Below are 12,924 nucleotides of genomic sequence, written 5' to 3'. Positions count from 1 at the left end.
CGGGTGTTGAAAATAAATTATTATGGGAAAGATTTTTCAATTTCAAAAGTCAAAAATAATGTAATTAAGTCGAAAGAAGGCCTGAATCTACCAATCATTATTTATCAGGGTATTTGCATATTCGCATCCCCAAAATTTTGAATTGAGGATGACAACTTTCCCTCCTTTCTTTTTTTTTTTTTTTTTTGAATGTGTGATGTTCCAAGCATCTGCTGCAGATTTGTACGTACAATACACAAATTCTCTTGGAATACGTATACGTAATAATCCATATACATACATTTGAAAGCATGCATGTATATGATGAACGTATCTCACTGTGTGTGTGTGTGTGTATTATGAGGTCGTTTTTTCGGCCTGCAGCAGGTGGTTTATATGGTTGAATCCGGTGCCTTATTTGCTTGCCACACAAATGAGTTGTGCATTTCAATTTGTCCTAGAATATACATATAATTTTCGTACCATTTTTTAGTTTTGCCGTGTGAAATTGCATTGTCAGAGTCAGAGTCACGACCCCCAAAAAAAGGAAAAAAAAGAAAAAACAAAAAGTGGGGAAAAAAGTTACCCACAAGTTTTCTAGTTAACCTAAGTAGCTTTAAAAATGGGCAGAGACACAAAATTTAATTAAATGCAAAGTCGAAAAGGCAGTTCTGATGTGATGACCTAATGAAGTTATGCTACATATCTACATTAGGTTAGTTTTGGGGGGCTAAAAATGCAATTGTTGTAATTATTTTCCAGTTCAGATGCAGCACGTGCCCATTCTTGCAGACAGGATGAATCTGGCAAGCAACCAACCAACTAACCAGGATGTGCACGTTTTGCGGAAATGTTGCCAGGATTAAGGAGGCGTAAAATGCCTCGCCCAGTGCCACGCTCACATGTCGTTCACTTCGGTTCACTTCGTTGAGTGTCTAGTATTATAATGCACAAATGTTTGCACTTTTCATTGTTAAGTGAGTTCCCTTGTTCGCTAGTGATAAAATGGGAGTCAGAAACGATGTCTAAGTGAATAAATTGGTGCATCGATTCGCATACAGGTAAATACATCCATACATACACATTAGCTCAACTATGAATCAATTTCAACTAGTTGGGCCCAGCGGTTTCGAAAGGCAATTAGAGTATGAGTAATGATGATAAACTGGTTGATTGTGGTACAGATGAAATTAGATTAAAATAGAGGTTCACTCTCTGAAAAGACTTCTTTAGAGCCCTAAAACTAGATATAGATTGTCGATTCAAAAGTATTACGCCGCTGGGTCTTGTATCGACAAAATAAAGCAAAAATCTTCTTCTCTAATTATTTATGTACATATATACATGCATATGGGCATTTACGATGATACACTTTGGCCAAGACCTCCATTGTACACAATAAGTAAAAAGTAAGTAAGAACATTTCAACTGACTTGCAAATTTAATGAACACAAATGGAGGGCAGGCCCAAATGTCGACCAAGAAGTAACTAAACTAAAAACGAAAGACCCAATGTGAGTGGATACTTTTGAGGGCGGAAAATGAAAAAGCCAAACGCATATAATGACAAGCACACACATTTAGAGAGACAGACAGACGGACAGACAAACGGACATATATCCAGAGAAGAAAATGCATTCCGGATGACGCTTAAGTAAACTTTGGGTGTCCAAAACTTGACTTGTGGGTCATTGTAACAAATCCCCAAACCAATTCAATAAGAGCAATAGACCAAAAGCCTGACGAAGCACAGCCAGACGATGGCTTTCCACAAAATAAAAAAAGTGAAAAAAATCAACGAAAACAAACAACAAAAAAATCTGCAAAATTCAATTAATTTAAATGCAGTTTTCTTTCGGTTTATTTTGTTGCTTTCGTTGACGTTGTATATCATATACATCCTTATACTATATGTATCTAGGGGAGCGTTTTTTTCGCATCACTTTACAATGTAAATCTCAAGAGTGCGATGCCCAGCTGCTTTTTATGCTTTTGCATTTTGTAACAAAATCTAGTCAAAAAAAAAAAAAACGAAATAAAAGAGAAAACCGAGCACTTTTGAAAGGCAAATCCAAAAAAAAAAAAAAACCAAACTAAAAAAAAAAAAACGCACCGAGAAGTAAAATAACAAAAAATAAATTTGTCTAAAGCGCGTTACAAAGCTGTCAGTTTAAACGTAATGTCTAAATAGGAAGGCAAGTTGCAGAAAGTGACTATTGAGGTCAAAACGATGATGGCTATAGCTTTGGGGTATATCATATTACTCGTTAGTCGAAACTGAAGCCGAATATTTGAATGAAATGTGATGAAAACCCTCTGAGAGTGTGACCCATTTATTGGGACATTTCGATATTACAATTTCTTTAGCTGCTTATTCCAGTGGCTGTAAAATGGGGAAAGTTTGCCCCTCAAAGTATGCAATAAGGAGTACAAGAATATAATTTTTGATACATATGTATAAAGAAATTTTTGGAACTACTGTGAATTGAAAAAATAATTCTTGTTTTTTGGACAATTTTTAAGTTACAAATTTTTTTAAAATAATGAATTTTTTCCAATCTCTTGCATATACAACATATTAAAGGGCCCTATTTCCCTATTTCTCAGTCCTAGATCCGCCAGTGGCTTATTTATGTGAATTTACTGATGTAAAATTTATAAAATTTTGCGCTCGAAATTGTGCAATATGGAGTTAAATTTTTTCAAATTGTATATTTAACATGGTTGGCAATGTAAACAACTTTAAAGCTCATTAATTGATTAACTTTTGCATATTTAAGGGAGCGATTTAATGTTGCTAGACCCGCCACTGCAGCAATACAATATAAATGATAAACTTTTCTTTAATTAAACTGACTATAAAAATGCTAACTTGATTTAATAATAAAGTTTTTTATTTGAGCTTTGCTACATTAGAAACGAATATAAAACTGATTAAAATATTCAGATTAATTTTTGTAAATAAATTGCACTTTGCATATTATTGAGTACCAAATTCGACGCACGGCCAAATGGCAATTCCCTTAGTTGTTTTATAGTTTTGTTAATGATTTATTTGGCTAACCAAAATTCGCTGGTGGCTTTGGTCAACTTATGCATATATTGTACTTCAAAATGTATGCATTTTATATTCTCTAATGTGCATTTAAATCAGCGATAATTTCATTTTATTTATTGTACATTTATACACACATATGTATTTACTTTATGCCCTCTACGTCTGTCATCCTCTGTGACTGTCATATTTGGTGGTTTATGGTATTTAGTACCCTTTTGTGTGTGTGTGTGTCAACCGCATTTCAATTGATTTTTAATACGTTTCATTTTTTGCTCGCTTTATGTATTAATTAAGCAGATATTATTTAATTTTTTATTGAGGGACAATTTAATGTTGTGAGTTATCTATTTACATATACATACTTATGCATTTATCGGTTTGTTATTTTTGTTGTTCTCTATCCGTCCTGTTTAAGTTGTTTACACAAACTATGTTAATTGAGTTGAATTCGACATTTTAATTGGCTTTCAAGTGGAAGGCAATTATTGTTTGACAGTTAAATTAGAAATCCGCATGAGGGTTCAAAGAACAAGGGACAAGGGACCAACCAGATTGGGGGTTCCGTTGAGGAGGTGGTAAAATATTTATGTGAATGGATATTAATGATTCAAAAAATGGGGGCATACTTAAACCTTCTTTGTTTGGTCTCTTTTAATTGTAGGTATATTTTAGGCTATACAAATTCTCTAATTAAATCATCCAAAGGATTATTTAAACCAATCAAAGTATTGAAGATTTTTTATCTTCGAAAATGACTTGGAAGTGAGTAAATTAGGTTATAACTTGTATTTGAGTTGATAATCATTCAATAATTATTTTAGCTAATCATTTTCAACAGCTGTAGCTCATTTCCGCTATTTGTCTTCTGATTTAGCAGAGAGCGGAAATAAGGCAATGGCCACTTCAGCCAGCGGCGGCCATTATTTCAAAGAAGAGAGAGAGAGAGAGAGAGAGCGCGGCAGCCATTAAAAAGAGGGAGCTAAAAATTATAACAGAGCAAAAGCCTTTGCTTCTTCTTCCACTGTTACCTCCCTCTCACTTATTGTTAGATGGAGAGAGAACGAGCACTCTGTGCTAAGAGAGCGTGGCTGATCAATGCTGCTGCTTTTACCGCTGCTGCTTCCGCATCCTAACTCTTTCTCTCACTTGGAAAAGAGCATTGGGCAGAAGCTGAGCAATATCTGCCTGTATTGCGCTGCTTTGCCTAAGCATCGGTATGATCGGTTCAAAGAGGAAGAAGTAGAGGACAAAGTGAAAATTGTTGCGAAAAAAAGATTCAAAGAAACTATTCAAAGGTTTTATTAAAACAATGTCTATTACTCTAAATTAGTACAAACACCGTTGCAAGATTTACAGTTATCCATAAAAAGTGGGAGTTAAGAAAGTGAACGTGAAATTCTTATTGAAAATCTTCTGTTTCGTAATTTTTATAACTGTTTTTCGCGTCGACGTTTATTAAAGTATAATAAAACGGCTAAGAAATTGCTTGAACTTTTGAATAAACAATATTATTATTATTATGAATTAATTAACGTATAAATCAGAGCTGTGAATTATCACCACTTTTCTTTTATGGATCAAGACTTTACCAAAAATATCAATAAAAAAAAAATTCAAGGCCACTTAAATATTTAGTTAATTAAATGATGAAGAATATTACTGGATAAGTTATTACCATTCGTTTAACACACACTTTAAATAAATCACCAAAAATAACTGTTTTTAAGATTCAAATTTTGGAATATGTTTAGGAATAGAGTTCAGTTTCAGTTTCACATTGTGGAATGCACGTTAAGAAACACTTGTTCACTCAATTTGATTCGATTTCTGTGTCAATTCTAAAAGCGTTTTCAATCTTTTCTGCCGCATTCAATTCTAATAATCGAAGAAGTGCACACAAGAGTTATTTTCTTTGCCCGTTGGCCAAAAAAAAAAAAGAAAGAAATAAAAATACTGTCAACAATACTTAATGCCCGACAACAATAACAATAACACCAACAACAATAGCAACAAGGAAACATCAACCAACAAACTGAGATAACTGTAAACGAGTAATCATCATCGAAAATGGAATTCGAGGAACGAATCTTTAATGCCGCAGAATAAGAAGAAGGACGTCCAGACGCGCCAAGCGCGCAACGCAAACTGAAGGCAACAAAACACACCAGGCCAGCCGCCTGGCCAAGATTCAATTGCTGGGCCAGGATATGCCGACAGCATAAAGCAAGCACTCGCACACACACATACACACAGAGTGCCAATATATACATAGAGGGACGCACCCACACATTGAGAGGCGACGGATTCATGGCTAGAGGCGCACCCAGCATGAAATCCATTAACACCAGCCATGGCCAGGGCAGATACCGCCTAGTCGTATCAGAATGTGGGTGGTAAGGTTGTATGTTCCATCGTTTCATTCATAAAATCGCAAAGTTTGCACTTTGTTTACGTTTTGAGGCTTTTGCCGATTGGGACGCAGGCGCAGACGCAGTCCAACCATTTCATTCATGCCACTTGTTGCTTCCCCTAACTCACTCACATGGAAGGGCAGATTCGTTCAAATTTTGGAGCAGCCAATTGCCTGTCAATCCGAAATTTCAAATTGTGGCCAAAAATTGTTTTTGGGTCTAATGACTTAAGTGGTTTGTGTCGCCCTCTGACATCAACGACAGGGACTATAAAAGGCCTTGGAAAGTCGTTAATATTCGGCAGTTCAAGATGTCAAATTCGACTGTGTTTCGCCTAATTTTGTTTAATTTGTTGCAATTCAATGTGCAAAATGTAATTGTATTTCATTGTTGGCCAAAAGAAGGTAACGTTTTTTTTAAATTGTTTAAAGAAGTTTCTTAAAAATTGTCTCAATTGAAATCATGTTTCAATATTTGGCTAAGATAATTTCTTCTTTCGGTTGGTGTAAAATGTCCGCCTAACAATTTTTGGTGTTTCTTTGCCTTTTTTTTGAAAATTATTTTCCAGCCTTATATTCACTAACTCAACTCATGAATGAAAACAATATATTCTCGCAATTTGTGGATATTGAAGAATTGAAATATTTGGCTAATATACATACAAATTATTTGGATACTGATTTGACAAAATTAGGAATTATCTTGGACTTGAATTGCTCACAATCAGTCGCCGTAACTAATCAGGTAAGACTTTGGCTTTAATTTTTACTTTTATTTTCTTTTTAACTCTTCTCAAGTCAAGTCGAGCTCGTCTTTATAATCACAATTACCATTGGATACTCTACGATCAATTGGGTAATACGGGCAAATTGATTGAGTATTTCAAAGATGCCAATCTCAGCATTAATGCAGATATAACTTATATAAAGCCATCATGTGACGAGAAAAACAACTTTATACTCTACGATGTCTACAATAAGGGCAGTTGGTTAGGTGGACGCTTGAATATAACTATCGATCAGAGTGTACAGTGTAATCCAAGTCAGTGTAAGGTGCAAAAGTATCTAAGTACTTTACATGAACGGACTAGGATGCAGCAGCGACAGGATTTAACTGGCATTACCTTTCGGTTTGCCACTTTGGTAACTATAATTATAAACAATAATAAATTAATTACACTAGAAAAGAAATACTTCTAATTAATAGGTTTCAACAATGCCATTGAATTCGAGTATGGAGAAACTTTTGGCTTTTCTCAACAGTGAAGAATCCAAGCATTTGGATGCCATTTCTCGCATGGGTTACCAAATCACTTTGCTGATGCAGCAAATGCTGCACTTTGGGTGAGTTTCTCAAATAACCAAAACAAATTGGTAGTTACCTAAAAGATTTTCTTTTAGCTTAAGCTACCATTTGGTGGAAACATGGAGCATTAAAGACTATATTGGTGGAGCCATGGGCCTGTTGGTCAATGAGTCAGTGGAAATTTCCAGTTCACCTTTTGTGCTTTCCTTGGATCGTTTACGGTTTGTCCATCCCATGATATATTTTAGTGAATTTCGTGCCGTTTGCATATTCCGTACACCCCACAATGCGGGTATTAAGGCTGCCGTATTCTTGGAACCCTTTCAGCCAAGTGTTTGGTTTGCCTTTGCCATATTGCTGGCATTTGCCGGTGTTTTGCTGTGGCTAATCTTCCACTTGGAGTATCGTCTGATGGATCAATATTTGGAGTTTATGCCATCGCTATTAACGGTTTGTCTAATAAGTTTCGGTTCAGCTTGCATACAGGCATCGTATTTGATACCAAAATCAACTGGCGGTCGATTCGCCTTCATATCTGTAATGCTGACTTCGTTTTTAATGTACAACTATTATACATCGATTTTGGTATCCACTCTGCTGGGATCTCCGGTAAGTTCGAGTATCAAGACCATTCAACAATTGGCTGACAGTTCGTTGGATGTGGGATTCGATACGGTGCCCCATACCAAGGCTTATGTGACGGTAAGTAAAGTAAATATAATGCATTAAATGATCACATTAAAGGGAACTTTTTTTGTAGTCGTCGCAACGTCCGGATATACGCAGCTTGTACAAGCAGAAAGTAGAAGGCAAGAGGGATGCATCAAATATCTGGTTATCGCCGGAAATCGGTGTGCTAAAGGTTCGCGATCAACCTGGATTTGTTTATACATCGGAGGCCTCTTTTATGTATCATTTTGTGGAGAAATATTATCGCCCACATGAGATTGCGGATTTGAATGAGATAAAATTTCGTCCCGAATCAGCACTCTATACAATTATTCATAAGAATTCCACGTACAAGGAACTATTGAAACGAATTCAATCGCGAATGCTGGAAAGCGGCATAACATCAAAGCTAAGTCGAGGCTATATCAAAACAAAATTGCATACATTCTCAAAGAGTTATGTGATCAATGTGGGCATGGAATATGCAGCACCTTTATTCATTTCCTTGGCAGTCTCATACATAATTGCTTTACTCATCTTGCTAATGGAATTGGCATGGCAGAAATATGGCAAAGAAAAACTTAAACGTTTAGTGCTTACAATTAGAGATAAATAATAGCTAAATGCAGTACATACTTGCATCACAGTGAATAGGTAAGTTGGTTTCATTCTATTTTAAATTGCCCAATTAGACTGACGGTTCCAGTTATCGTCATAAAAAACAACTTCTTAACAACCTGCCAGAAGGTATCATTAAGTTGTCAAGTTCTTTAAGCAGGTCCTCAAGTCCTTCAATGATTGATACTTATTGTGGAAGATATTGATTATGTCAATGCTTTCTGACATTATGCTATTGTTCCTATAAAAAGCAAACTGATTTCAGGTTAATTGTCATATTAGCTCAATAATTGTTCAGTTCAGCCAAAAGATAGAGATAAAATGCTCTTGTTGTATAATTTTATTTTATATAATTTCTTAATAATGTCAAAATTAAATAATATTTTAATACTACATTGTTGGCCAGAAGAATGTAATTAAGTACCTAGTTAAAAATATTATTTTTCTAAATAAAATATATCTTTTTTTACAGCACTGCTACGCTTTGCATACTTAGCCAACACTGGAAATGCTTACACCAATTATATGAATATTGGCACTGAAAATTTAAATAGAAATAAACTGTTAGAAATTATGATTAAGCATAATTTAATCAAGTTGGGAATTTTTATGGATATTAATTGTAATCAAAGTGATTATATTTTAGAAGTGGTAAGTGAAAAATAATTCATCATCTCTCAATCACTGATTCTCCCTTCGATTGGATCTTTCTTTTAGGCCAATTCGGAGCAATTGTATGGACCACGCTTACACTGGCTTATATATGATAACGGTTTTAGTTTTCAACGCATGATCAAACTATTTTCCCAGGCTCAATTATATTTAAATACGGATCTTACCTATGTGCTCAGGAATCCAATGAATAATCATTTTATACTCTATGATCTATACAACAAGGGAAAGCATATAGGCGGACAATTGAATATAACTATTGATCGGGAAATTGCTTGTACAGAGATTCAATGTAATTTGCATCGTTATCTGAGTAGTCTGTATGATCGAGATCGTTTGCAACATAGGAGATTCCTAACCAATTTGACCCTAAGAATGACTGCAGTGGTAAGTTTGCCTTAGTTTTTGATATAAATAATCAAACTAAGCACTCGATTTATTTCCTTAGGTAAATACGAAGCCTTTGAATACTTCTATAGAGGAGCTTTTAGAATTTCTTGAAAGTCAAAATCAGATAAATATTGATACTTATGCTAGATTTTCCTTTCAATCCCGAAAAATACTAATGGACATTCTAGGTTGCAAGTAAGTGAGCTAGAAAAGTGAATTCAAGTAAATTCCGTTTTTTCGTTTTATTAGTTTCACGTACATTTTTCGAGATCGCTGGACCAGTGATGATCTAAGTGGAGGTCTTATAGGTGATCTATGGGACTCTAAAGCTGATATTGCCGCCGCTCCGTTTATTTATAGTCCATCCCGTGCAAGATATTTCCAAGCTTTAACCCAATTCTGTTCGTTTCGGGCCGTCTGCATGTTTCGGAATCCACAATCGGCCACAGCTGGTTTTAAATTTAGTGAATTTCTCGATCCATTCTGTTGGAGTGTTTGGTTGGTCTTTGTCGGTGTTTTACTCCTGGCCGGAATACTTTTATGGCTAACCTTTCGCTTGGAACAACGCGAGTGGAAGCCATCGCTACTAACCAGTTGTTTGCTCTCGCTTGGAGCTGCCTGCATTCAGGGTGCTTGGCTCACACCCAACTCAACGGGTGGACGTATGGCTTTCTATGCCCTTATGTTGACTTCATTCCTCATGTACAACTATTATACATCGGTTGTGGTATCCACTCTTTTGGGACAACCAGCCAAATCGAATATCAAGAGCCTACAACAATTGGCCGATAGTAATCTAGATGTTGGTCTAGAGCCAGCTCCATATATTAAAATCTATTTGGAAACATCGGATCAACCGGCTGTGCATAGTTTATATCTAAATAAGATAAAGAATAGCAAAAAATCACATGACCGCATTTGGCTAACCGCTGAAGAAGGTGTTAAATTGGTTCGAAAGAATCCTGGTTATGTGTTTATAGCCGAAGCAGCCTTATCCTATGAATTTATACGCAAATACTATTTACCCCATGAGATATGTGAGCTAAATGAGATACTGCTAAGGGAGGAGACGGTAACACATACTTTGGTCCTCAAATCATCCCAGTATGCCGAATTGATCAAGCTAAGGTAAGAATATACGAAATATGATGAAAAATATCTACCATGTATTAAAGCGAAAAATTCGCCAGTGAGCTGCGAATGCTGGAAACTGGCATCCATTTCAAAATCGAACGCTATTGGGTACGCACCACACTGCATTGCTATCAGAATAATCTCACAGTGGTTGTGGGATTGGCCAATGCTGGACCCCTCTTCATCATGCTGTTTTGCTCGTATGTGGTCTGTTTCTGTATACTGTGCATGGAGATAATCTGGCACAGAAGGCAACGGCTGCGACAAGGGAATCGCTAAGGTTTGTCAAATTGGTCTAGTCAATTTAGTGTAATTTCAAAACAAACATGTTGACAGGTAAATTGATTCACTTGTAATCTCTTTTCTGCACAATATTTGTATATAAAAGAGCCAAAGGAATTCAGTGTTAAAGTCTCAACAATGCAGTTGGTCAACTTTTTATTAAATAATTTGCTTGATGTGCATATTGCCAGTTTAGTGCTCTTTCATTGCTGGCCTCGAAATGAGAGTTAGTTAGGTATAAAAATGATTATTAATCCATTTTTTAATTGAAATTTTAAATTTTTGTTTTAGCTCTTCAAATGGTTAAACATTTTCATAATTCATACCACAAACAGCTCATATATCATCAATTTGTCCATTTCAAATCAGTGGAAAATTTCGAAAATTTGGAAGAACGTTTCTTGGAGCATTTGCAGCCAACTTTGGCAATTTATGTGGACATGAAATGTGAAAAATCAAAAATATTACTAACAATGGTAAGAAACAATTTCAGGATTATTTCAATAATAACAAATTTTGATTTTGGCTCGCAGGCTAATGAGAATCAGTTATATAATCAGCATTATCATTGGCTTTTGCATGACATTGAAAACTCGTCGAATTTCTATTCATTCGTCGCTCCATTCCAATTGTCTATTGATGCCGATATCAGTTATATTCGAGAAGTCGCTATCGATAACTCTTCAACTTTAAGTTACAAGCTTTACGATGTCTACAATAATGGTCAACATATTGGTGGGAAACTGAATATGACTGCTGCCTATCAAATCGATTGCAATAGAAGAGTTTGCAATGGCAAACAATATCTTAGCTCATTGCATTTGCGTACCAAGTATGGGAATCGTGAACAGCTTAACGATGTGACTCTTCGAGTTTCGACTGTGGTCACTCAAAGGCCAACCAATTGGCCAGCCGAATGGTTGTTGCGTTTCCTAAGTCAAGAGAATGAAACCCATATAGATGGCATAGCCAGATTTGGATTTCAATTATCTTTAATTTTAAAGGATTTACTAAAATGCAAGTAAGTCAGCTTATTACAAATTTCAAGTATAACTGAGTACCTTTAACTATTTCTAGCATGGACTTTAATTTCGTTGATCGTTGGAGTATTTCGGACACCATAGGCGGATCGGTGGGGGCTGTAGTCGATAAGACAGCCGATTTGGGCTCTGCTCCGTGCCTGGCCACCGAGGGAAGACTTCAATATCTATCGGCCATCATTGAGACTGGTTACTTTCGTTCGGTTTGCATGTTTCGTACACCGCACAATGCGGGAATACGCGGTGATGTGTTCCTACAACCGTTCAGTCGTCTAGTTTGGTACATTTTTGCCGCCATTCTATCGACGATAGCTCTCCTCCTCTGGTTGATATTCTATTTGGAATGCAAGCGCATGCCTCGCTTCTGGAACTTGGAGTATGCACCCTCGTTGCTGAACACCTTCCTGGTCAGTTTTGGAGCAGCCTGCATACAGAGCTCAGCGTTGATACCACAGTCCACGGGTGGAAGATTAGTGTATTTAGTATTATTTTTAATTAGCTTCATTATGTACAACTATTATACATCTGTGGTGGTATCCTCTCTTCTGAGTTCCCCCATCAAATCGAAAATTAAGACTTTGGAGGATTTGGCTGAGAGTTCTTTACAAGTAGGACTCGAGCCTCTATCGTTTACCAAGAGCTATTTGAATGTGAGTGTCAGAAAAATCCTTTAATTACAATTACATTTAAAGCATTCTCCGTAATTATTATAGTACTCCAATCGCCCTGAGGTGCACACATTCAAGAAACGTAAGATCGAATCGCAATCGAAGAATTCACATCTCTGGCTTCCCGCCGAACAGGGAGTACTGAAAGTTCGCGATAATCCTGGATATGTTTATGTTTTCGAATCCTCGTCGGGCTATGCGTATGTTGAGAAGTATTACACTGCCCAACAGATTTGTGACTTGAACGAAGTGCTTTTTCGTCCCGAGCAATTGCTATATACATGCTTGCATCGCAACTCCACATATAAAGAATTAATCAGATTAAGGTAAGGGAACAACAATTTTAAGTTCAAAATGAAACAAACTTACTTTTGATCTCTTTTAGATTTCTTCGAATATTGGAAACCGGAATCTATCGCAAACAGCGCAATTATTGGGCTCATATGAAATTGCATTGCTTTGCCCAGAATTTTGTCATCAACGTGGGCATGGAATATGTGGCACCATTATTTTTTATGCTATTATGTGCCATCTTGTTGGCCATTGTAGTGCTACTGCTCGAGTTGGCCTGGCAGCATTATAGACACACAAATGGGAATAAAAATAATCCCCCTCCCCCCTGAAAATAACAACTAAATGCAAAAAACCCCTTTAATATATATCGTAATATCGCTTCACCCATCGTCAACTTCTGCTGC

General features: G+C 36.3%; 1 protein-coding gene across 1 annotated transcript; it reads left to right on the top strand.

Moving 5' to 3' along the window:
- The first annotated feature begins 5,577 nt into the window (after positions 1–5,577).
- Positions 5,578–12,924, top strand: LOC6645485. The gene is made up of 14 exons (XM_047011911.1): positions 5,578–5,852; positions 6,017–6,192; positions 6,246–6,590; positions 6,655–6,791; positions 6,849–7,455; positions 7,514–8,014; positions 8,758–9,099; positions 9,161–9,297; positions 9,352–10,230; positions 10,293–10,436; positions 11,213–11,539; positions 11,596–12,208; positions 12,272–12,552; positions 12,612–12,924. Exons 1-14 carry the CDS (start codon positions 5,759–5,761, stop codon positions 12,847–12,849), a joined length of 4,821 nt encoding a protein of 1,606 aa, XP_046867867.1. The 5' UTR covers positions 5,578–5,758; the 3' UTR covers positions 12,850–12,924.

This window comes from Drosophila willistoni (assembly GCF_018902025.1).
Source record: "Drosophila willistoni isolate 14030-0811.24 chromosome XR unlocalized genomic scaffold, UCI_dwil_1.1 Seg143, whole genome shotgun sequence".
Taxonomy (NCBI): domain Eukaryota; kingdom Metazoa; phylum Arthropoda; class Insecta; order Diptera; family Drosophilidae; genus Drosophila; species Drosophila willistoni.
The sequence above is the reverse complement of the archived record's forward strand: the minus strand, read 5'-3'. Positions and strand labels throughout refer to the sequence as shown.